General features: G+C 35.7%; 1 protein-coding gene across 1 annotated transcript in view; it reads right to left on the reverse strand.

The window, feature by feature from the left end:
- Positions 1 to 2,387: 2,387 nt before the first annotated feature.
- Positions 2,388 to 24,508, reverse strand: part of Arfip (ADP ribosylation factor interacting protein arfaptin) — a 58,959-nt gene continuing 36,838 nt past the window's right edge. Inside the window, exons 6-8 of the mRNA XM_089105662.1 lie at positions 20,896 to 21,107; positions 9,201 to 9,375; positions 2,388 to 7,370 (exon numbers count right to left, since the gene is read on the reverse strand). Of these exons, the coding sequence (XP_088961788.1) occupies positions 7,215 to 7,370; positions 9,201 to 9,375; positions 20,896 to 21,107 (543 nt within the window). The 3' untranslated portion in view covers positions 2,388 to 7,214. The remainder of the gene's footprint in view (positions 7,371 to 9,200; positions 9,376 to 20,895; positions 21,108 to 24,508) is intronic.

Genomic DNA, 24,508 nt, shown 5'->3' on the forward strand with positions numbered 1-24,508 from the left:
TTGGGGTTGAGTTGCATAGGGGATGATAAATAGAATTGAGTTAAATGAGGGTTGAAATGCACAGGGTATAGTTGAATAAGGGCTGAATTGCATGGGGATTGAGTCGAACGGGGTCTGCGTTAAATGAAGAATGAGTTAAACAGGGTTGAGTTACAAACGAACCGGTTGCTACACCATACTGAACAAAGATATCTCAGCACTTATTTCAACTTGTACCAAGAACATACCAAACCATCGCTTCAACACTAAGGGGCAATTATATCAGCTCCTTCTGAGTAGTGGTGCCAATTGGCGTAAAACTTATCAACCCCATACAAAATGCACAAAGTCAACTTGATCATATTGGCTTCTAAAAGAGTCATAAGAAATTAATAAAACGAAACAGTCTTTCTCATCAAACAGTTCGTGGTAACAAATTGTAAGTATGGGGTGACCCAACTCAATACTAATCGAAACTAAAAAACGAATTTTTGACATCAATAGATATATCAGAAGCATCAAATTCTTATGCTGACTCTAAATGCATAAGTTTCATCAAGTTTAAATCTCACCCATCAAATTTACACGCCTGAGAAAATGTGCCTTATTTTCAAAAAAAGGGGAAAACACCCCCTAAAAATCACAGAACTTTAAAATGAAAATCACACCATCAGATTCAGCGTATCAAAGAACCCTACTATAGAAGTAACAAGCTCCTATCTGCAAAAATGTGGAATTTTGTATTTTTTTTTGCCAGAAGAAAGATCACGGATGTGTGTTTATTTGTTATTTTTTTCCCAGGGGTGATCGTATCGACCCAGTGGTCCTAGAATATCGCGGGAGGGCTTATTCGAACGGAACTTAAAAGTTCTAGTGCCCTTTTTAAGTGACCAAAAAATGGAGGGCAACTAGGCCCCCTCCCATGCTCATTTTTTTCCAAAGTCATCCGATCAAAATTTTGAGATAGCCATTTTGTTCAGCATGGTCGAAAAATACAATAACTATGTCATTGAGAATGACTTAATCCGCCCGAGTCCCCGGGGGAAGGTCTGCAAGTTATTAACTTTGCCCAATGTTTAAATATAGTATTGGTTATTGGTATGTATACAGAAGTTTTCAAGGGGGATTGTTTCTGGTATTTGGGGGGGGGACAGGTGTTACGTGGGAGGATCTTTCCATAGAGGAAGTTTTTATGGGAAAAGGGAAATTAATATTAAAGGGCGCACCGCGTTTCCCAGCATTATTTAAAGAAACGATCAGAAATGAAATAAAAAACAACAATTTTTTCAACTGAAAGTAAGGAGCAAAATCAAAACTTAAAACGCACAGAAATTATTACGTATATGATTGAGTTCGCCTCCTAGGGATTAACTCCCTCTTTGCGCTAAAGTTTTTTTTATACTGTCATCAGAGCTATTTATTCTAATTAACGGCCTTTGTGAGTAAGAGGTCATTCTTAAAGAATCGGAACAAAATTTGAACTTTAGCGTAAAGAGCAAAATATTGACTAGGGGGAGAACCCCCTAATATACGTAATATAAATATATGAATATAGAATTTCGCTACGTAAGTAATTCATAAGTTAAGTCAGAACCAAATTTTGAGAAAGCCATTTGGCCAAGAAAAAAAGTAAAATTAATATGCAAATTTCATTTTAATTATTCATGTACGTTGAGCCAAAATCAAAGTTGCATTAATTCAAAAACGATCAGAAATTAAATAAAAAAACAAGTTTTTTTTAACTGAAAGTAAGGAGCGACATTAAAACTTAAAACGAACAGAAATTATTCGGTATATGAAAGGGGCTGTTCCCTCCTCAACGCCTCGCTCTTTACGCTAAAATTTGACTCTGTCTCACGACTTTATTTTGTAAAACAATAAAAACTTTAGCGTAAAGAGCGAGGCGGGGAGGAGGGGACATCCCCTTTCATATATGGAATAATTTCTTTTAGTTTTAAGTTTTAATGTCGCTCCTTACTTTCAGTAAAAAAAACTTGTTTTTTTTATTTAATTAAAGCCTAAAAAGCAACCGTTATTTTATTAGCCGTTACCAAACAGGGGCGTATGGGACAGGGAGGGGGGCAATTACCCCTCCCAGACCTCAGTTTGCTCCTCCCCCAGCTGAAATTTGATTTCTTCAAAAATCTTGTCAAAACTAAGATCAGCCTGCACAATTCAAGCATCCACAGAAACGGGAAGTTTCCTTTAATATATATTTACCTGTATGGTACTATATGGCTCATTTTCCATGTTTTCACCGCCATTTTCATTTGATTTGGGATAATTAGCTCCGACTTTCCCCCCCCCCCAAGGGTTTTGACGAAATTACGCCACTCTTACTAAAAGTAACTTACCGGGGTAAGCAACCCCGTTGAGGCTAACTTACAAAACAAAAGACGATTTTCACATACTTAATTTAATTTTCAATCAATTACATCGAAACAAAATATCTTAACTACATAGACTAGATATTTCACAAAACTGAAAATAAGCAAAAAAAAAGTTAATAGTCCAACACAGTACAATAGAAAACAATTACTATACACATAGAAAGAGTCAACTTTTATCCCACCACACAACTTCGGAGTGACTAAGCAGTGTTTTGACTAGCTCAAATAAAATCCCTATAACTAAGAAATGAAATCCGTTTGGATACTAAAAAGGAAAAGAACTTTCCACAAATTTTTCGCTTCGCTTCTAAATTTCGCTTCAGGGAAAAATCCCCAAAAATAAGAAATGAAATCCGTTAGGGTACTGAAAAGGGAAAAACCTTTCCACGAAATATTTGCTTTTGGGGAAAATACGACTGCGGGAAAAATATTTAGAAATTCAGTTTTTGCTAGTGCTGAAAAAAATAAGAAGATATGGCTGAAAGTATTTTCAGAAAATTTCTTTGAGAATCCTAATTCAGAAAATAGCTTGGAAAAGGTTTAAAAATAGAAATGAAATTAAAATCTTATTAATCTCTTGTGTCACAAATGCATTCGTAAAAACAATAATTTAAAAAAATGTTATCCTTGGGAGTGCAACAAAAAAGGGTTCTTTTTGCTTTGGAATTTTATTAATTTCTGCGTTGATATTTTTGTCTAAATCCGACCAAAATTTGCTTGCACTTGAATATTTAAAAAACACCTTTACTTCAAGGTTCACTATGGTCTTTAAAACCAAAGTTTAATCGCAAAGAATATTACTAAAGGGATATTCGGGGGGTATAGTCGTCACAGAAAAAAAGGATATATCCCAAAATTTGGTAAGTTTAGAGGAGACGGGATAAAAGATAAGATCGTGTAAAAGAAAATTCTTGCTTCATTGTGCTGCATACATAATACACAACAATTATGTTCGGTGGCCTTGGAGCTAGAGCCATAGAAAATTATGGCCTGAATCATGAAATGCTCCGGTGCCCAACTTGAAAGACGCATAATACGTATCAAACACTAAGCCTAGAAGTACTTGCAATTTACACTATCTGGCAAAGGCCTTACTACTACCTCTTACTTTCCCCCTCCCCAAAGGAACTTTTCCGGGAACAATTTTGTAAAACATTCGTATGGTTCAAGTAGTGAAACAGCTGAGCTTTGAATTCCAAACTCTAACTGAAATTTCAACTGACTTTCTTCTGCTCAATAGCACTAGCCAAAATGAGAATCAGCAATTAACTGACGTAGCCCATACACACGGGATCAAAAGGGCCTACGCCAAGCTAGAGAGTAATTTAAGCCCAGGGACTAAAAAGAGGCCCTGGTAGTTATTTCAACTAGTGTCAATAGTAGATATGGTCTTTATTTTGCGTCTTTCCAGTGAGGGGTCACTGCCTTCCATTTGGAGAAACCGCTATTCGGCAAAAACAGAGCAGTCTTACGTAACAAATAAGTAATATTACGAACGAGAAATAATCAACTTGGTTTGATTTAATTTCAACTAGAAATTACGTTGTTATTTAAAATTATGCATTTTCAATACGGACTTTTTCGTAAGTAATTTTACAAATGAGACATAATCGACTCGGTTTGCTTCAAGTTCAAATAGAAACTAAGTAGTTACGTAAAATTACGTTTTTTTTTTAATTTCGTAAGTAATCTTACGAATGAGATATAACCGACTTGGTTTACTTTAAGTTCAAATTGAATATTACGTCATTACGTAAAATTACTAAATTCAACATCGAATATTACGTACCTAATATTATGAATGAAAAATAATCGAATTAGTTTGCTTTAAACTAAAAGCAGTCAACTGCCATATTCTTCACGAGCCCTTACTTTGGGGTACTTTATTCATCGGAAGCGATTTTCAGCACATTTGGGTCAGTTGTTCCTGACGTGAGCCAGCTAAGAACCAGCTGAAATGATATTCATTGAACAGGATGCATTTATCACTTTTAGGTTGTTCTAGGATCTGGAAAAACTAGCATTGTCAATAACACAACTAAGTTGACAATAAAATTTTTAAAGAAAGAAATTAGGAAACTGAATAGAGGAGTGTCTTAGGCCCTTTAGCCAGGGATCGGTAGTAACTGGAAACTATAAGCGCCATCGGTGTGCAGCGATGCGTAACCCAACAAAACTATAAAACTCTAAACAAGCTTAAATTGAGCATAATTTTTATTTACTAAACCTTGGATTTTAATCCACAAATCCAAGTTTCTTAGAATCCTGCCAAGAATCTTCTGAAAGCGGGGATATTATCTTCCTTTCATTATCTTTTTCTGAATTATAAATAATTAACGCTAAGTGATTATAAAGGTGATCATGAAGTAAGTTTTCACAAATATGCCTATTGTTAGGCTTTAGTGAAAAAGGGCCTTTCATATTCATCCCAGTTTAGGCATTAGTACAAAATTTTTTTAAACTGAAACAAATAAAACTGCAAATTTGAGATTTGGCATCATTTTTTCTTGTTCCGAGAGGACACTGGAACTCTTAGCAGTTCCCCATGCTATTTTCTCTTAACCTTCACCAAGCAACTCCCACAAGAAAAAGAAGAAAACTGAACCACAACCACAGCAACTAAAAGGTTAGATAAAGCCAAAGATCTGATGTTACTAGACATCAAATATCGTTATTAACAGTGACCAGTGTCCATCTTTTGTTTATGGAAGGCAACCGGACCACAATCTCCGAGGGCTATCCAGAAAGTAGACTACGTTTCCGTCTGTGACCGTAAGGAGAGGGTCTAGCGTGTCCGTATTCGTGTCTGGCCGTTATGCCGCTCAGTCGGCATTTAGCCGTGTTACTGGCAAGTTTGTGTTGTATCCTGTCAAATTACGGTGATAGTTTGAAATGTCTGCTTTGATTGAAATACTGCGAACTGTGACGTACGCGCAGTAATAAGGACTTTGTCTGCAAAAACCGATAGAAATCTATTTTCCCGCAAATTTTGCGAAGTTCGTTACACAAAATCATCACTGATTACCATGAGTTTTCTGATAAAATCAGAAAACTCACAAAGTCATCACTGACAAGCTTTTACTGATAAAATCATTACTGATAAGCTTAATTCTCATAAGTTATCTGCAATCTCGACAGAAACCCATAAAAGTCAAGACCCAAGCAGCAGAATTTTACGAGGAAGGAATTGCCGAACTCATTAATTGCTAATTGCTCATTAATTAATGCTCATTAATTAGTGCCCAAATTTGAGTGGCGACTATGTTGAAAAGTAGTATTTAAATGTGGCTTCCAACAGTAAATTTTAAATTTTGTCTTAAACATTGTTTATTTTTAATTCCAGAACGTAATTGTTTTTTTTTTCATTGTTTATTTTTAAATCGTACTTACTAAAAAGTCTTCGTATTATACATTCATAGAAAATACAGGAGAAACCGCATTTTGAGGCCTAAATGTACTTCATTTTAAGATTATCTTCTGGTCCCTAGGGTCTTGTAATATCCTTGGGATCTAGGATCAGTAATATCCTCCTGGCGCCATTTGGAGTCTAATAATACAACGTCCCATCCATGCGATACGGGGATAAGTGACCAATAATTTCCAAATTTAGTTATATACATTTTCCAGGGTATGTCTCCTCGCTAAATAGTTGGTGATATCAATTTGATGATATTCAATCTAAAAGGATACAGCACAAAAGTATACACATTTTGGATTTCCCGGTATCGTAATAGCTGTAATTTTGACATACTGTGTCTTTCCATTTTATTTTTATTTTTTTTTGTTGCTTTTTTTACCTTTTGGTCAGTTTTCTTTACCGTTTGAACAAATTCAAACTATTAGCTGAGTGCAGAAGGATACATACTTTGGACTTTTCCAGCATCACAATGGTTATAATTTTGACATATTGTCTTTTTTTTATCTTTGTGGTTATAACTTCCAGAAAAATAGCAAAACTTCCTTTTTCGCAATATTAAAAATTAATACTTAATGCTTAAAAGTTAAAATTAAATACTTAAAAATTACTGATTTGGGTGCTTGTTGCGATTAAGAAATAGATTACGAAAAAAAAAACCTGTAAATTCTCTTTTAGCAATTAATCCTTTGTGGTGGATTAATCTCTGCTTGGCAATAAAGAGCCCAAGGTTCAACCAAAGGCCGTATTCAGGGGGGATAAGGTTTGACCCGCCATCCCCCACCAAAATTTTTGCCCGACTCGTAAAAACGTTACAAAATGCATATAAACATACTTTTTATGCGTTTTTTTTTTGTTTAAAACCCACCTCAAAAAACAATAAAACAATTCCCCCCCCCCCCAAGAAAAATCCTTGATAAGCCTTTGGTTAAACCACAGGTGCCACAGAGGCTGGAATTGCACGACGATTATGCATTAGTGTCTCTAAATAATCAACAAGAAGAAGAATAATTACGAATTATGAATTAATGAATAAGTTATTAATTACTATCAATTAATAAATAAATTAATAATAACAAGAACAATTATTATGGATTGGAAACCTGTATTGCACTATACCCTCCTAACATTTTAAACTCTAGTGTATAAGCTTAATACTTGAGCCTAGTATACGAACTTGCTTCCAAGGAAGATGCTAGATGGCACTGGATTTTCTTGAACAAGAGTTCAATGAGGTCTGTGTTTTATCATTTACCTTGGAACATCGAAAAGAACACCAAAATGATTTTTCCCCTTTTGCAAAAATTTGGAGTTCTGTTTTTACTCCCTTATCACACGGATGGGGCGACAAGATCTTTAGATAAAGCATTAAACACAAAGGAATGATGAGACAGTTATTGCAGAAAGTGTCATCTAAGAAAATGAAAGCATTAACGCTGCTCGAGCCAAGAAGATGGCGCTGAATTTGGCTGCTTTAAGGCGATATTGAACTGCTTCAATGTCGCTTCCAATGCTACTTGATTCCCAGAGAAATAAGCAGAGACTGCATTGTGGAATAACAATAGCTGCTTGTGCATCACCTTAACCTGAAAGAAGCCAGAAATTAATTTGCTTCAGCTCAAATCAATTGCCATGGGCATTTTCAAGAATAAAAAGTTGTTCAGTCCTCCATTCAGACTTTCCTATCCTAGTAGCAATCGAGCGGAAAGTTAATATTCTCTCTTTTAAGCAGTAGGTGAATTTTGGGGTATTAAAGATATCATTATTTCCGCTCATGAAATCCACTTTTTAAACTTTTTTAGATTAAGACAAAAGTTTTTGGCTGATATTCTCAAAAATAAAAATTAATGCAAAAAGAAGACGCAAAAAATTTCAAACAAAAGCTAATAGAAATATAAGAAAATTAACCACTAATACAGAAACTAAATAATTCTTAAAAGCCAATTTTAGACTAAATTGACCAATTCTAGAAAAAATTCTTTGAAGCCAGTTTTAGACTAATTGGCTAGTATTGACCAAATTGGTCATTGACCAATTGGCGAGTTGACCAAAGTCATTACCAAACTTGTAATTAAGTTTTGGTAAGATTTACCCAAACACAAGTATAACTGAAAACGGACAATCCAGACCTTTTTTTCAATTTATTTTTTATTCAATTTATTTTTTTCAATTTTGTCGTTTGTTTTATGAATCTAATCGATTTGGCCCCTCAACACCTAATTTTTCTAGCAACCGTCTTCAGCAAAAAATAATATAAGACCAAAAAAAGAAACTAGATTACTCAAAAACTCATCGATAACCAAAATCTTAGTTTTATATTATATTTTACTAAAAACGACTATTAGTCAAATGGCCGAAATATTCGCCTAGGCGGGTTATTATATTTTATTCACTGTCTTCCGAAAATTCATCATTATCTTCTTATATTTTAAACGATGTCAAGCGAGGGCCAGCCCACCAGTGGGATGCAGACGGAATGCTTGTGCTGTCAAATAAAACTATTAGAACGAATAAAAAAGGAGGGAGCTACATATGAACTAGAAGGCTAAAAAAAAATTTTACATCTGGCAAGTTGGATAAATACTAATTATTTTCTTGATTTAAGAAAAAACGATTCCATAAAAGGTGCATGAGTTTCGAATGGCTTCTTCTGCTCGAAAATATCAACACAAAATACATAGACTTAGGAAACTGGGTGGTTTTCTATGAATGTTAAACTCCAGAAAAAGATTATAGTAAACAACAGCTAGAAGCTAAAAAAATTTATGGAAAATATTCTGATGTTTGAAAAGTCATGGAGGTATACAAAATAAGGAAATATTACAAAAATAAAATTATTTATAAAGATGTACTGCTTATCAAAAATTATAATCCTCTGCTATTGAGTCCATGAAAAATTCTAAAAAGCAGAAACTCAGACAATCCTCTAAAATTCCAATTCAGTCGGTTTTCGCTTGGTCAATTAATGACAACAACAGATTAATCAATATTATAAATAGCAAATTATTCAAAAAATTGACTGATTAGTCAATTAATTAATAATTACTTAATTAATTAATTAATAATAACCTGTTGCATCTGTGTATTCATTGACATACAGCAAAACTCTGTTCACATACAGAGTAAAAGACACAAAACAGCATTGCTGCGTTCCGTTTTTTTAGGGATTTGAGTCCAGAAATTTTCAATATACCGACTCCATTCAGCAAAAATTTATAAAAGCACCGACTTCGACTCCACAGCCTAATTTTAAAGCTTCATTTAACTAGATTTGATAAGTTTTAACAGACTCCGATCCAGACAGTTTCAGTGTACCGACTCAGACCCCATTCAGCAAAAATTTACTAAAACTCCGATTCCACGACTCCGACTCCTACAGTCCTGATTTATTCGCAGTGAAAAGTTAAAAAAATTACCCGGTTTTCATCCAAAAACTTCAGTTTAATGTTAACATCATCTCGAAACTTTTCATACTCGCTTAATTTTTCTTCATGCTTCCTTTGAGTCTCCTCAAGAATAGTTGGTGATACTTCGTTTCTTGGACGTTGTGTCAATGTTTCTAAGTCAGAACGATAAGCGTCATACTCAACCCTAAAAATATAAAAAGCAACTAGAAAAAAGGCTTGAAAAACTCCTAGAAATCTCCAAATTCCTAATATAAGACCTCAAAAACCTCTATTTTTTTCATGCTTCCCTTGAGTCTCCTCAGGAGTAGTCGGTGATACTTCGTTTCTTGGACATTGAGCCAACGTTCCTGAGTCAGAACGGTATGCGTCATACTCAACCCTAAAAAACAACAACTAAAAATACTTGAAAAACTCCTAGAAATCTCCAAATTCCTAATATAAGACCTCAAAAACCTCAATTTTTTCATGCTTCCCTTGAGTCTCCTCAGGAGTAGTTGGTGATACTTCGTTTCTTGGACATTGAGCCAACGTTTATAAGTCAGAACGGTAAGCGTCATACTTAACCCTAAAAAACAACAACAAAAAATACTTGAAAAGCTCCTAGAAATCTCCAAATCCCTAATAAGACTTCAACAATCCCTGTTTTTTCTTCAAGCTTCCCTTGAGCCTCCTCAGGAGTAGTTGGTGATACTTCGTTTCTTGGACATTGAGCCAACGTTTCTAAGTCAGAACGATAAGCGTCATACTCAACCCTAAAAAACAACAACAAAAAATACTTGAAAAGCTCCTAGAAATCTCCAAATCCCTAATAAAAGACTTCAATAATCCCTGTTTTTTCTTCAAGCTTCCCTTGAGCCTCCTCAGGAGTAGTTGGTGATACTTCGTTTCTTGGACATTGAGCCAACGTTTCTAAGTCAGAACGATAAGCGTCATACTCAACCCTAAAAAACAACAACAAAAAATACTTGAAAAACTCCTAGAAATCTCCAAATCCCTAATAAAAGACTTCAATAATCCCTGTTTTTTCTTCAAGCTTCCTTTGAGCCTCCTCAGGAGTAGTTGGTAATACTTCGCTTCTCGAAGTATCAAAAACGCGTTTTTGAATGTTCAGTTACTATGGGCCAAGGTTCGTTCCTTACTAGGTTCCAGCTACCAATGCAACAACGATCAAAATTGTCGTCTTACGTGGAAACATTAGCTTGTAGGATTGCAAATGAATGACATATTGAAAACTGGCACAAGTACAAAGCTAACAAGTTTAATAGAATATAACAGTATGATATTAAAGTCAAGATATAAAAAAAGACAGCCAGTTGTTGTAAGAAAAAAGGAACAAACGACATCGGTATAGAAATTCTCATAGGTACGTCAGTCTAAAAGCAAAATTCTCTCGTTTTCCGAGATAATTTATCAAAAACAAATTAATTTGAATATCTTCTACGGGAGAATATAGTAGTAAATTTTTGCCACTGGACAAGGTCTTATAAAATCTCGAAAAAACTACAATTTTGCCAACTTGAAAAACAAATCCTTCGACTACGATGCGAAAACAATTGCAAACGAAACACTCAACCACATAAAAATATTTTTTTCCGTTGGGCAAGCAAAATATTGGCAAAATTTGGGGCCAAGGTTACAACAAATAAGTGAAAGCATATTCACCTAACCAACTTACAAAATAAATAAAAAATTAGAGGAAAAACAACGTGATCATGACCACCCTCAGGACTCTAAGGATCAGCTCTTCAGCCCTGGCAAGCAAATCCAAAATAAGTCCTGAACTAATCTTTGAGCCAAGCTTACTAAAAAAAGACAAAAAAAAGAAGATCGCTTAGACAATTTTCGTAGTTTTACAAAACGGGCGAAGAAAAGCAGAAATTCTTGAAAAAAATTACGCCATCGAGCTTACAATACCAGAGAACTCAAGAACAGGATTTAAACCCTTACCAACGAAAATATGAAATTTCGTTTTTTTCCCGAAATGGAAAAAAAAATGCACGAAGACAGAAGTCATAGAACTTCGGAAGAGGACTTTTTCCAACTGAAATATATTCTAGCATCCTTTTTAGCAACAAACAGATTCTCCACAGAAAAACTGCAATTTTCACCGTATTATAGAGGGAAACAACAATTTCCGTTCGAAGAGAGCCAGAATATCATCAATTATTTTAAGCATCGTTTGACTGACTTGACTCATTTGAGGCATCATTAATTTACGTACAATAGTGTACACGTATAGATGTTCACCAGCTATTATGAGGGAGGTCAGTGAATCTTTTCGGGGGTGGGGGGCCTAATGCCTTAAAAATGACATTTTTAGGCCCAATTTTTAAAATTTTCGGTGTGAGGTTAGTCGGATAAATGTGAAGGCGGCAGGGGTGATAACTTACGCCAAAATTTCTGTTCATTTCGATAAATATATTTGAACTTAGCCTGCAATATGGGTACTGCAAGTTAACAGCTCCTCCCTTACTGTGGAAATGTTTTGAATATAACATAAAAGATTACATTCATAAGCTTCTCTGCACAGAAGAAGGATGAGTAAAGAAACATTTCCTAAAACATGATTTTTCCTTTTATATCTAACCTCAAAACTTCAAAATTATCACACTGAAAGCCCATTTTTGATTTTAAGCCCACCCCCCCCCTCCCCCGAATATATTAGGAGACACCGTAATTCAGGGATGACTATCGTTTGTAAAGTACCTAATCAAATATTAAACGACCGTAAAGAGTGGATTTATTTTTTGGGGGGTGAGGAGCTCTCCCCAACATTTAAAAGAGGAATGTAGAATCAAAAACAAACATAAATAAAATAAATGTAATAGAAACAATAAAACTTTAAACGAACATAAAGTATCGTATACAAAACAGGGTGCCACACCCTCGTCATACATATGACAGTTCCTGTTCATTTTCTTTCAGTCTGTTGCTTTGGTGTCACTCTTTACTTTTATGTGGATTTTTATTTTTATTTAACAGAATAATAGACTAGTTTAGAGAACTCTAATGCTTAGAGTTTGAGGCACCTCTTTTTGTTTTTTAATTGGCTAAATTTTACTACAAACTAGTCTAGCAGCGCTTAAGTTTGACGTCAGTTCTGTAACTTGCTGGGACGTACTCAACATCGCTAACTGATTTATACCGAAAAAGTGATGGTAAAAGTAAGTGAAGAAGTAACAAAAACTGAGACGCCCGCTCCCGTGGGTCGTAAACACAGGCGGAGGAGGAAGAAGGCCCCTCAATTGTACACTCAGCAGGGCTCACCAGTGTGAGCACACGTCCCATGAGTTAAAAATCTTCTCCCAATAATGGGTTAAATTGTATGGTGACGCAAGAACACCAAGTGTAACTACTACTACTACTATTAACAACTCACCACAGCACCAAGCCGCCTGAGGCCACAACAGCTACGCACGCCCCTCCTCCACCCCAATCTATTAAAAGCCTCCCTTTTTAAACCCGCCCACGAAGTTCCCATTTCCTTTAAATCTTTCTTTATGACGTCCTCCCACCCCAGACGGGGACGACCTGCTTTCCATTATCCCTAGATGGTTGGCCGAAAAGAACAATCATCGGCAATCTGTCATCCTTCATCCGCACAACGTGCCCTAGCCACCTCAACCTTTCTTTCCTTATAGCCCTAGAGAGCGGTATTGAACCACATTTTTCGTATAGCCTATTGTTTGAAATACGGTCAGTCAGCCGGGTACCCAGAACAATCCTTAAGCAATTTCTCTAGAAAACATCTAGCAAATCTTTATCCCCTTTTCGGAGCGTCCCTGCTACAGATCCATATTTGACCACTGTCATCACTGTAGATTCTAATATTCTAATCTTGGTTTGCAGACTTATCTTCCTATTCTTCCAGACTTTTTTTTAACTGTGAAAAAACACCCTGAGCCTTGGCTATTCTATTTTTAACATCTTCACTGCTCCCACCATCTTTACTAATAATACTACCAAGGTAAGTGAAGCTGCCCACCTGATCAATCTTTTCATTACCCAGCGTCACCTTTTCATCTTCACTTATTCTTAGCCTTAGTGACTTAGTCTTCCTAACATTAATTTTCAATCCAATTCTAGCACCCTGAACTCACAAAACCTCTAAAACTTCATTCATTTTGCTCAAACTTTCATCTAGGATGCTTAAATCATCGGCATAATCCAAGTCCAGGAGACCTTTTCCTCCCCATTTGATTTCCGTAGTCTTCCATTGCCTTTCATGTGCTCCTTAAAACAAAATCCATCAAAATAATCCATACAAAGGGGGATAGAACACAGCCCTGCTTAACTCCTGATTTAATACAAAACCAGCTGCTGACCTTATTTCCTACCTTAACCGCAGCAGTGTTATTCTCGTACATAGCACTAATCACTTTGATGTATTTGCTTGGTATACTATACAAGGATAAAATCTTTACTAAAGCTCATCTATCAACAGAATCGAACGCTTGCTCATAATCTACAAAACTGAGAACCAAAGGTGTTTGAAAACTCAGGCACTTCTCAATTATTAGCCTAAGAGTGAAAATTTGGTCGACACATCCTCTACCTTTTCTAAAACCGCACTGCTCTTCTGTTAAAACTTTGTCTACGGCATCTCTCAGTCTAAAAAGTATCATATTATTAAGTAATTTACTATCTACAGAGACTAGACTAATTTCTCGATAATTAACACACTCACTTTTATCACTTTTCTTATAAAATGGCTTAATTAAGCTTTTCCTAAAATAGTTAGATATTTCCCCTTTTTCAAAAGTCATATTTATAATCTTCAGTAACTTATTTGTAAACTCAGAGCCACCATATTTAAGAAACTCATTTACCACCTTTTCAGCACCTGGAGCCTTATTATTTTTTAATCCTTTTAGTACTGTTGCTAATTCCTCCTCACAAAACAAATCTTCCTTCACATCCAAGGTATCACAAAGTTTTTCATTTTTCCTCTATATCTTTTCCTGCAACTCTATCTTGGTTAAGCAGATTCTCAAAATGTTCGGTCCATCTCACTTTAGTTTTTTCCTTATCGCTAATTGCGGCCCCATTCCTATCTTTAACTGGGCCAAGTCCGGATTGACTACTCCCTCTCAATTTGTTAACGTGCCAGTACAATATTTTACTATTATGCTGTCTAGCTGCATCTTCCAGATCCTCGGCAATTTTATCCATGGCCTCCACTTCACACCTCCTTAGTTCATATTTTAATGCGTTCTCCAATTTCTTTACATTTCTTTTGTTTCCTTACATTTCTTTTGTTTTCATACGATCTATCACTCAGATAGTTCTTGTACAAGTCCTTTCTCCTTTCTATTAAACATAAAGCTTTTTCAATAATATTCTTAGCTGCAGTTCTAGCTTTCTTCCCTAATACACCTTCAGCAACTTCACAAATTATTTTCTAAAATTATTCCAACCATCTTCCACATTATCAAATTTTAAACTCTCAAGTTTAGTATTCAACTGTTCCTGGAGAGATTCCCTCAAATTCTCATCCTGGAGTCTACCAACATCATAACTTCCCGGGAGGTAGTTACCCTTCCAAAATTTCAGCTTTAGATTAACCTTATACACTACTAGAGGGTAATATTTACTTTTAACATCAATAACAACTCTCCGATATACCCTAGCATCCTTTATTGATCGTCCCAGTTCTCGGTTTACTTTAAAATAATCAGTAAGGTTTGCTGTCTTACCATCACGTGAATACCATGTTAACTTATGAGCCATTTTATGACCAAACACTATTAGTTATAACTAGATTTTTATACCTACAAAATTGCAAAAGTCTGTATCCATTACTGTTTTCTTTTCCTAGACCAAACTGACCTAGAGTGGGTTGTGCTATATCCCTAGTACTGCTGATTTTGGTACTAAAATTACTCAGTGAAAATATCGTATGTCTACCCGAGACTCTGTTTAAGCGATCCTATGACTCTAAGTGAAATCCATCTGATTCACTGGCAAATTTCTCGAATAATATTGCAAAAACATATACTACTATAGCTGACATTCTGGGCTTTTTCGCCTTAAGAAAAACTATTAGTTTTTTATTTATAATAACCTTTCCAGCCTAAACAAGACTTAACAGCTTCCTTATTCATCATGAGCCCTACTCCCTGTCTATGTACCCCGTTCTTCCTGCCTGAGTAAACAAATTCTATATCACCTAATTTCATACTTCCTACCCCTGGGATATGAGTTTCTGAAACTGCTAATAAATCCAGTTCGAATCGTCTGAATACGTCAGTCAAAATGTCGATACGATAGTCATTTATTAATGTCGTAACATTCCAAGTTCCAATTTTCATGTCATTTAAATCAATGAAATTATTTCCGCCTAAGGAAAAGCAATGATCCCAGATACCAGTGCAGGACGGGGATCACATATCTTCTCAAGTCTACACCGAAGTGCTTAAGCCGGCTTAGAACCGGACAGCAAGAAGTCCCTGGGACCTCCTTGAATGGAGGCTTTGTGCAATCCTGGGCCCATCTTGGTCAAAACATGGTTTTCAGCACTTGGCGATGCTCTTCTATCAACAAGAGTCGAAATACTGCACAGACAGTCTCAAGCCTATTCCTCCGACTCATTATATATTCATGCCTACAAATATTAGGCTACTACGAGGAAGCAACCCATAATAGATAGATTAGCTAGGAAGAGGTTTTTCAGCCCAAAAACGCCCATCCAAACATACCAAGCCCAGAAAATTGTCCATTAGTCAGAATCCCATGCGAATGCTGTGTCGTTTACTAGGCTATGATTTCTAGGCTATAAATTATAGCCTAGTAGGCGATACATCATTCGCACGGGATTCTGATTAATGGCTAATTATTCGGGACCTAGTCTAAATTTGGCGGGCGTTTTCGAGCTGAAAGAACCTCTTCCTAGCTAATTTATCTACTATGGGTTGCCTCCCCGTAGTAGCATAGATATCTGTAGGCATGAATATATAATAAGTCAGAGGTAATAGGCTTGAGATTGTCTGTGCCAGATTTCAACTCTTGTTGATAGAAGTGTGGAAAACCGTGTTGTGACCAAGATGGGTCCACGATTTCACAAAGCCTCCATTCAACTGGAGGTCCCATGGACTTTTTGTTGTACGGTTCAAAACCGGCATAAGCGTTTCTGTGTAGAATTGAGAAGATATTTTGGTCCCCGTCCTGCGCTGGTTTCCGAGTCCATTACTTTTCCCGAGGCCAAAATAATCTCGCTAAAAAATTACTTCCGAATCGACATTTAGACGGACGAATTCAGACGCTTCAAACTGGACTTATTAGGACTGTCAAAAATTCATATCCCAGGGGTAGGAAGAATGAAATTAGGTGATATAGAATTTATCTACTCAGGCAGGAAGGATGGGATAAATAGACAAGGGGTTGGGCTCATGATGAATAAGGAAGCCGCTAAGTCTTGTTTAGGCTAGAGAGGTATTAATAATAGAATACTAATCACTCATTTTACGACTAAAAAGTGGAGGGTATCAGTCATAGCAGTATATGCCCCTGTAGAACCGAAAGACGGAGATAGTAGTGACTCGCATTAATTTTACTTACAGTTAGTAAGTAAAAAATAGACAGGGTCCCAGGCAAAAAAATATGGTGTTTTTATTAAGAGGTTTTAGCGCCCAGGTCGGTAGAAATAAATAACGTGGTATTCACGCGATGGTAAGACAGCAAACCTATTTGATTATGATATTTTAAAACAAAAGACTAGCCGGATCAATACAAGATACTAGGGTATATAGAGTATATAGATGCTAGGGTATATAGGAGTGATGTTATTGATGTTAAAAGTAAAGATCACCATCTAGTAGTGTTTAGGGTTAATTTAAAGCTGAAATTTCGGAAGAGTAAATACCTTCCGGGAAGTTACGACGTTGGTAAACTAGAGGATGAAAATTCGAGAGAAACCTTCCTGGAATAGTTGAATACTAAAGTGGAGAGTTTAAAAATTGACAATATAGAAAGATGGAATAATTTTAGGAAAATAATTTGTGAAGTTGCTGATGGTGTCTTAGGGAAGAAAATTAGGAACGCAAGTAGGAATATTAGTGAAAGGGCATTAGGTGTAATAGAGATGAGAAGGGGCTTGTACAAGAATTATCTCAATCGTAGACCATTTAAAAATGAGAAGAAAGTTATGATGTTAGTAGACTCCAGGATAAGAATTTGAGAGAAACTTCCCAGGAACAGTTCAATACTAAACTTAAGAGTTTAAAATTTGACAATATGGAAGATGGTTGGAATAATTCAAAAAAAAAAATTGTGAAGTTGCTGATGGTGTCTTAAGGAAGAAAGTTAGGACTGCAGCTAGGAATATTAGTGAAAAAGCTATATGTTTTATAGAGAGGAGAAGGGGATTGTTCAAGAATTATCTGAGTGATAGATCATATGAAAAATAAGGAACGTAAAGAAAGTGGAGAAAGCATTAAAATATGAACTAAGGAGGTGTGAAGTGGAGGCCATGGATAAAATTGCCGAAAATCTAGAAGATGCAGCTATACGGCACATTATTAATATATTGTACTGGCGTCTTAATAAATTGAGAGAGAGTAGTCAATCCGGACCTACCCCAGTTAAAGATAGGAATGGGGCCACAATTAGTGATAAGGAAACAGTTGAAGAGAGATAGGCATAACTTTTTGAAAATTTGCTAAGCCAAGATGGAGTTGCAGGAAAATATATAGAGGAAAATCAAAAAGTTTGTAATGCCTTGGATGTGAAGGAAGATGTTTTGTGAGGAAGAATTAGCGACAGTACTAAAAGGATTAAAAAATAATAAGGCTCCAGGTGCTGATAGGGTGGTACTTGAGTTTCTTAAATATGGTGGCTTAGAGGTTAGAAATAAGCTACTGAACTTTATGAATATGATTTTTGAAAAAGGGAAGTAACTAGCGATTTTAGGAGAGCCCTAATTAAGCCCCTATACAAGAAAGGTGATAAGAGTGAGTGTGGTAATTATAGAGGCATTACCCTGGTCTCTGAAGGTAGTAAAATACTTAGCATGATGATTCTTTCAGACTGAGAGAAACCGGAGACAAAGTTTTAAGGGAAGAACCAGCGCGGTTTTAGGAGAGGTAAAGGATGTGTCGACCAAATCTTCAGTCTTAGGTTAGTATTTGAGAAGTGCCTGAGTCATCAAACACCTTTAGTCCTTGGCTTTATAGATCATAAGCAAGCATTCAATTCAGCTGATAGAAGAGCTTTACCAAAGGTAAATAACACTGCTGTGGTGAAGGTAGGAAATTAGATTACAGCAGGGTAATGTTCTATCCCCATTTATGCGGATCATTTTGATGGACTTTGTCTTGGGGAGCAAACGAAAAGCAATGGGAGAACACGGAGTCAAACGGGGAAGAAAAACTTTTCCTGGACCAGATTACACTGATGATTTATACATCCTAGATGAAAGTGTGAGCAAAACGAATGAGCTTATAGAGGTTTTGCAAGTTCAAAGTGCTAAAATAGGTTTGAAAATTAATGTTAAGAAGACTAAGTCGCTAATGCTAGGAATAAGTGAAGATGAAAATGTGACCTTGGGTAACGAACAGATCGATCAAGTGGACAGCTTTACTTACCTTGGTAGTATTGTTAGAAAAGACGGTGGGTGCAGTGAAGATGTTAGAAGTAGAATAGCCAAGGCTGAGGGTGTTTTTCACAGTTGAAGAAGTTTGGAAGAATAGGAAGATAAGTCTGCAAAGCAAGATTAGAATATTGGAAGGTACAGTGATCAAATATGGTTCTGAAGCCTGGGCACTCCAAAAAACGGAGTAAGATTTGCTAGATGTTTTTCAGAGAAATTGCCCCGGGTTTTTTTAAGCACCTGGCTAACTGACTTCAGACAATAGGACCTGGCTATTTCAGACAGTAGGCTGTAAAAGTGTGGTTCAATCCGGCTTTCTAGGGCTATAATGAGAGAAAGGTTGAGGTGGCTAGCGCACGTTCTGCCTATGGAGAATGACAGATAGCCAAAGATTGTCCTTTTCGGCCAACCGTCTAGGGCTAAAGAGAAAGCAGGGCTTCCACGATTGGGGTGGGAGGATGTAAAGAAAGTTTTATGGGAAATGGGAACTTCCTGGGAGGGTGTAAAGAGGGAGATTTTGAACAGAGGAGGATGGAGGAGCGTGCGTAGCTGTCTTGGCTTCAGGCCGTTTCGTGCTGCGGTGAGTTGTTAGTGGTAGCAGTAGAAGAAAGTGCCTTGTTCCCGGGCTGTTTTTGCCGTAACTTTGAAAACTGACAATATCGTTATAGCAGGAAAGAAATGAATGATTCCATTTGAAATAAAAAAAAATGGAAATTTAATTATTAAAAGATTTTCGCATGCTGACCAATGGGCTGCGTGGCGCAGGGTACTGACGTCATAATTCTCTGCCTTCGGCCAGGAGTACAATGCGTGGAACACGGAAAACGGCTTAAACGCAAGGACAGGGTTGCTATTTAGCAAAACCTGATAATGCTATTCTTTGAAAGTGCCTTACTAGACGGTGAATCTATTTTTCTTGAATTTAGTCTAATTTTTTTCCATATGCAGCAATGAACAGTTTACTTTACGCTGAATATTTAATTAAATAAGTTAAATCATTATAAATAAACAATTAAAATAATAATAAACAATTTAAATATGTAATAAACGATCATAAAGATAATTCAAAAATTAATATTGATATCAACAAATAATATAAATGATAAAATGAATAATTAAATAAATACATTTTACACTAATTGTAACAAAAAAAAATAAGTTTGTTTTCATTGACTTACTGCCTTTTGAGCACTTATTTGTTTTGAGAACGACCCATTGACAATGAGATTTTGGTAATACCGAGATTTAACAAGTGGTAATCTCAGCCAATTACAATTTTTCGTAAAATTTTTCAGCCAATCAGAAAATTCTATGGGAAATTTGATTGGTTTAAATTAGCGCAAGCTAAATCTCAATATTAGTAAAATCTTATTGTGAATGGGACACATTTCACATTAGCTTGGATCCTTACTTAATTTAAATTAACCAACTGACTCGTTCAGTGGCCCATTTGCTTTTCCCCGAAGACAATTTATAATAAAGAAAAACAACAGTGACCTAAAACCAACAAAATATTTTCAGCCAAGCGAGGCAGTCATTTTTAGCCCCTTTGTTCTCTTCAGTACAAGAAATACGTTAAAGAATACAAAACAAACGTTTTGTTTCTTCATTGCAAAACAAATTGATAATATATTAATCTTTAAATCCAGCATAAAGGATTAATTTAAATTTTTTTTATTAATTTAACTTAATTGCATAATTAAATGATAACGATTTAATAATAGTTAATAATAATTAAAAAAAATAATAATAATTTGATAATTTAATGAATGAATAATTTAATATAACAATTTAATTGATTTATTAATTTAAATTGTTTCATTTTTAAAGGGATGGATTAAATTAAATTGTATGACAATTAGTAATCTTTTGATCAACATTGAAGATATTGATTGAGTTGTAAGAAAATTTAATAAGGTCGTCTTATTAAGAAAATTTAAAAGGTAGTACATATTCTTTTCTGAGAAAAAACGACAACTGGGAGATAGAGATTAGAATATTTTGCGCGCGCATATGGATAAGAAATTCGTTTGAATGATTCTTTTTTTTTCAGTTTTAGATCTGTTGTTCAACAGGCTTAGCTACTAGTTGATGTAATAAAACTCACAAGAATCTTACCTCGCCAGTTCATAATTTTTAATAGTGAAAAGAGAATCTTCAATTGTCTTGGTACAGAGGGTTGTCAGACTAGAAATGAAAAAGTTCAAAGCACTGAGAAGAATTTCTCCGTGCTTGCTCAAATTTCGCTGAGTAATTGCATTGTAATTAAACTCGTCTTGGAGCTCAGGGGATTTCTGTGCCAGTTCAGTGAAAGCTTCACCCAACGAAGACTGAAAAAATGTTACAATTTTACGTTATGTTGCGTCGAGTTAAAAATTTTACGTTATGTTACGTCTAATAAAAGTTACGTCGAGTTTAGAAAAACTCAACACACCTAAAATAACACAAAATTATGAAAAATGAAAACTGACAGATGTTATCATTACCAGCTATAAAAACCATGTGAAAAGTCATACCGAATTAAATAATTATTTTTCAAGCAAAGATTTTAAATAGTTTGTGACGTTTTAAACGTTTAGTTTGTGAGATTTTAAACGTTTGTGATTTTAATACTAGTCCATAAATTTCAGTTATCCGGATATCTGACAAAGACGTTGTCATATCACAACCAAAATTAGCCAGAAGTAATTGTTAAGTATACTCAGTCTCTATCTCACTCGCTCATTTTTTTCTCACATTCTCTGTCTCTCACTGTTTTATTATTTTTCAAGCAAAGATTTTAAATAGTTTGTGACGTTTTAAACGTTTATTTTGTGAGATTTTAAACGTTTTTGATTTTAATACTAGTCCATAAATTTCAGTTATCCGGATATCTGACAAAGACGTTGTCATATCACAACCAAAATTAGCCAGAAGTAATTGTTAAGTATACTCAGTCTCTATCTCACTCGCTCATTTTTTTCTCACATTCGATGTCTCTCACTTTTTTATTATTTTTCAAGAAAAGATTTTAAATAGTTTGTGACGTTTTAAACGTTTATTTTGTGAGATTTTAAACGTTTTTGATTTTAATACTAGTCCATAAATTTCAGTTATCTGGATATCTGACAAAGACGTTGTCATATCACAACCAAAATTAGCCAGAAGTAATTGTTAAGTATACTCAGTCTCTATCTCACTCGCTCATTTTTTTCTCACATTCGCTGTCTCTCACTGTCTTTATATTCTTGTTTCTCTTTTTGTCTCTCACACACTCACAAAATCCCCTCGTTATCCTTCTTATTCTTTTAAACTGCATTGTATGATGCACATATGAATGTGTATTGTCAGTTTAATATGCATATACTTATATTTAGTAATCAAAATGTTAAAATTACTTGATTTATTAAAGTTATAAAAGTTCATATTTTTTCAGTAAAGTGCAAATTATGTTCTGGCCTTCGGAAGGCATAGGTGTTTTGAGCCCTAATCATGTTAATTTCTGCTCGTTTTGAGTTTGACTTGGTTATTTATTGTAATTTCTGTTCGTTTTTGGGTTTCGTTTATTTATCGATGCTGATTTGTGGTAGTTTCCCGCTTGGTAGATTATTTTATTTTTGCTCATTTTTGGTTTACTGGAGTTCTTTACTTTTTTTTGGAAAAACTTATTTTGTGGAAAAAGTTTTTTTACTTGATAGCAATAAAAGACGTTTTGGTTTCTTCCTGGTGAAATGAGCTTTTTCTTGCGACCTTGACCTAGCATATGGTCCCCCAAATTCCACGAAGGAAATAAAACTTGACACTCACCCTACAGTCGAATACTCCAGCAAAACCAATAAGTATCATTATATTTCAACTAAGTAAATTTATCAGAACTATTGAGTTTGGAAGCTTGATTTTGCATTAGAGAAAATTGGCCTCTTTCCAATCACCTAACCTAGGTTCGCACACAGTTTCACTACTACCAACATCTGACAACAGCACCATGCCGCCTGAGGCCACAGAGCTACGCACGCTCCTTCTCTATCCCAATCTACTCAGAGCCTCCCTCTTTACACCCTCCCAAGAAGTTCCAACATCTTTCTTTACAACATCCTCCACCACATTTGGGGGCGACCTGCTTTTCGTTTCGTCTCAGATGGTTGGCCGACAAGGACGATATTTGGCTCTCTTTACTCCTTCATCCGCAGAATGTGTCCTAGCCATCTCAACTTTTCTCTCATTATAGCCCTAGAAAGCGGAACTAAGCCTCACATTTCGTAGAGCTTACTGTTTGAACTACATAAGTTGACACATGGTTGAAATCCACTTATTGCCGCAATTTTAATTGCCCGTTTTGATGATTTTTGTAGCTTTATCAAGCAATTTATCACGATAAAAAAAAATCAAATTATATCGGGCAAATGAGCGATTTTACCAGCAATTTTTTTAACCCAACAGCAACAGCAATGGAAGACGAAATTATTATTGAAAATGACCTGACTGAGAAGCGAATATTGGCTGTCCAGTACAATAAAATTATTTACGAAAAGAGGGAAAAGGGACAGAAAAATGCAATTTTGGTCCTGAAAGCATGGGAGTAGAGCAACGTCCTGATAGATTTCAACCACGCTCTTTCAACTTTGAATATTTTGCCAATAAATGTTGGCCAATTTGAAAATCCTGTGTGAACAAAGCTAAAATTGCTCCTTGATGCGATTGCGAATATTGTCCATAGCAGGATTTTTCGTTTTTTAATTTTTTTTTTCGTGTGTGAACCAACGGTTAAACTGTAGGACAATTAATGGCATGTCAGACACGATCATACTCCGGAGACAAATGCAGCCACTTGGAGCCCCGCCTAAAACTAGCTTAACGCTAGCGTGGCTTGATTTCAGAAACAGGATTTATGACTTACGATGTTTTAGTCCGAAGTGGACGCTACATAGCTTAAAATTAGATCCTATTATCCTCTCAATAGCAGTAATTCTTTAGCTTCTCTTATAGTAAAAGAAAACAAAATCGGATATTAGGTATTTAGAAGCATTATTATCCTGGCTCTTGGCTCTTTCTCTCTGGCCTAACAAAGCCTTTCTTTTTTCAAAAAAAGTAGTAATTAAAAACCAGTCAGATATTCCAAATAATTAAACGGGAAAGATTCAGGGACAATTTTCATTTCTTCAAACTTCGGTAAAATTCGTTTTGTAACTTAACGTCTTTTAAGATGGTGCATCTACGGTGAATTCATGCGTGAATAAGATATGAGAGATAGAATGCCACGCCTTGAACATACCACGATTCACCTTGTACCTAATTCTGTAATAAATCACCAGTTCTGGAATTCTGGAAAGACGGTGTGAGCAGTGAAGATGTTAAAAGCAGAATAGCCAAGGCTCAGGGTTTTTTTCACAGTTAAAAATAGTTTGGAAGAACAGGAAGATAAGTCTGCAAACCAAGATTAGAATTTTGGAAGCTATAGTGACGACAGTGGTCAAATATGGGTCTGAAGCATAGGCGCTCCGAAAAGCGGATGAAGATTTGCTGGATGTCTTCCAGATAAATTGCCTATGGATTGTTCTGGGTACCCGGCTGACTGACCGTATTTTAAACAGTAGGCTGTACGAAAAAGTGAGGTTCAATCTCGCTTTCTAGGGCTATAATAAGAAAAAGGTTGAGATGGTTAGAGAACTTTTTGCGGATGAAGGATGACATATTGTCGAAGATTGTCCTTTTCGGCCAACCGTCCAGGGCTAACCGGAAAGCAGGTCGTCCG

This window comes from Artemia sp. Qi Xiang Cuo, chromosome 19 (assembly GCF_049724085.1).
Source record: "Artemia sp. Qi Xiang Cuo chromosome 19, ASM4972408v1, whole genome shotgun sequence".
NCBI lineage: Eukaryota > Metazoa > Arthropoda > Branchiopoda > Anostraca > Artemiidae > Artemia > Artemia sp. Qi Xiang Cuo.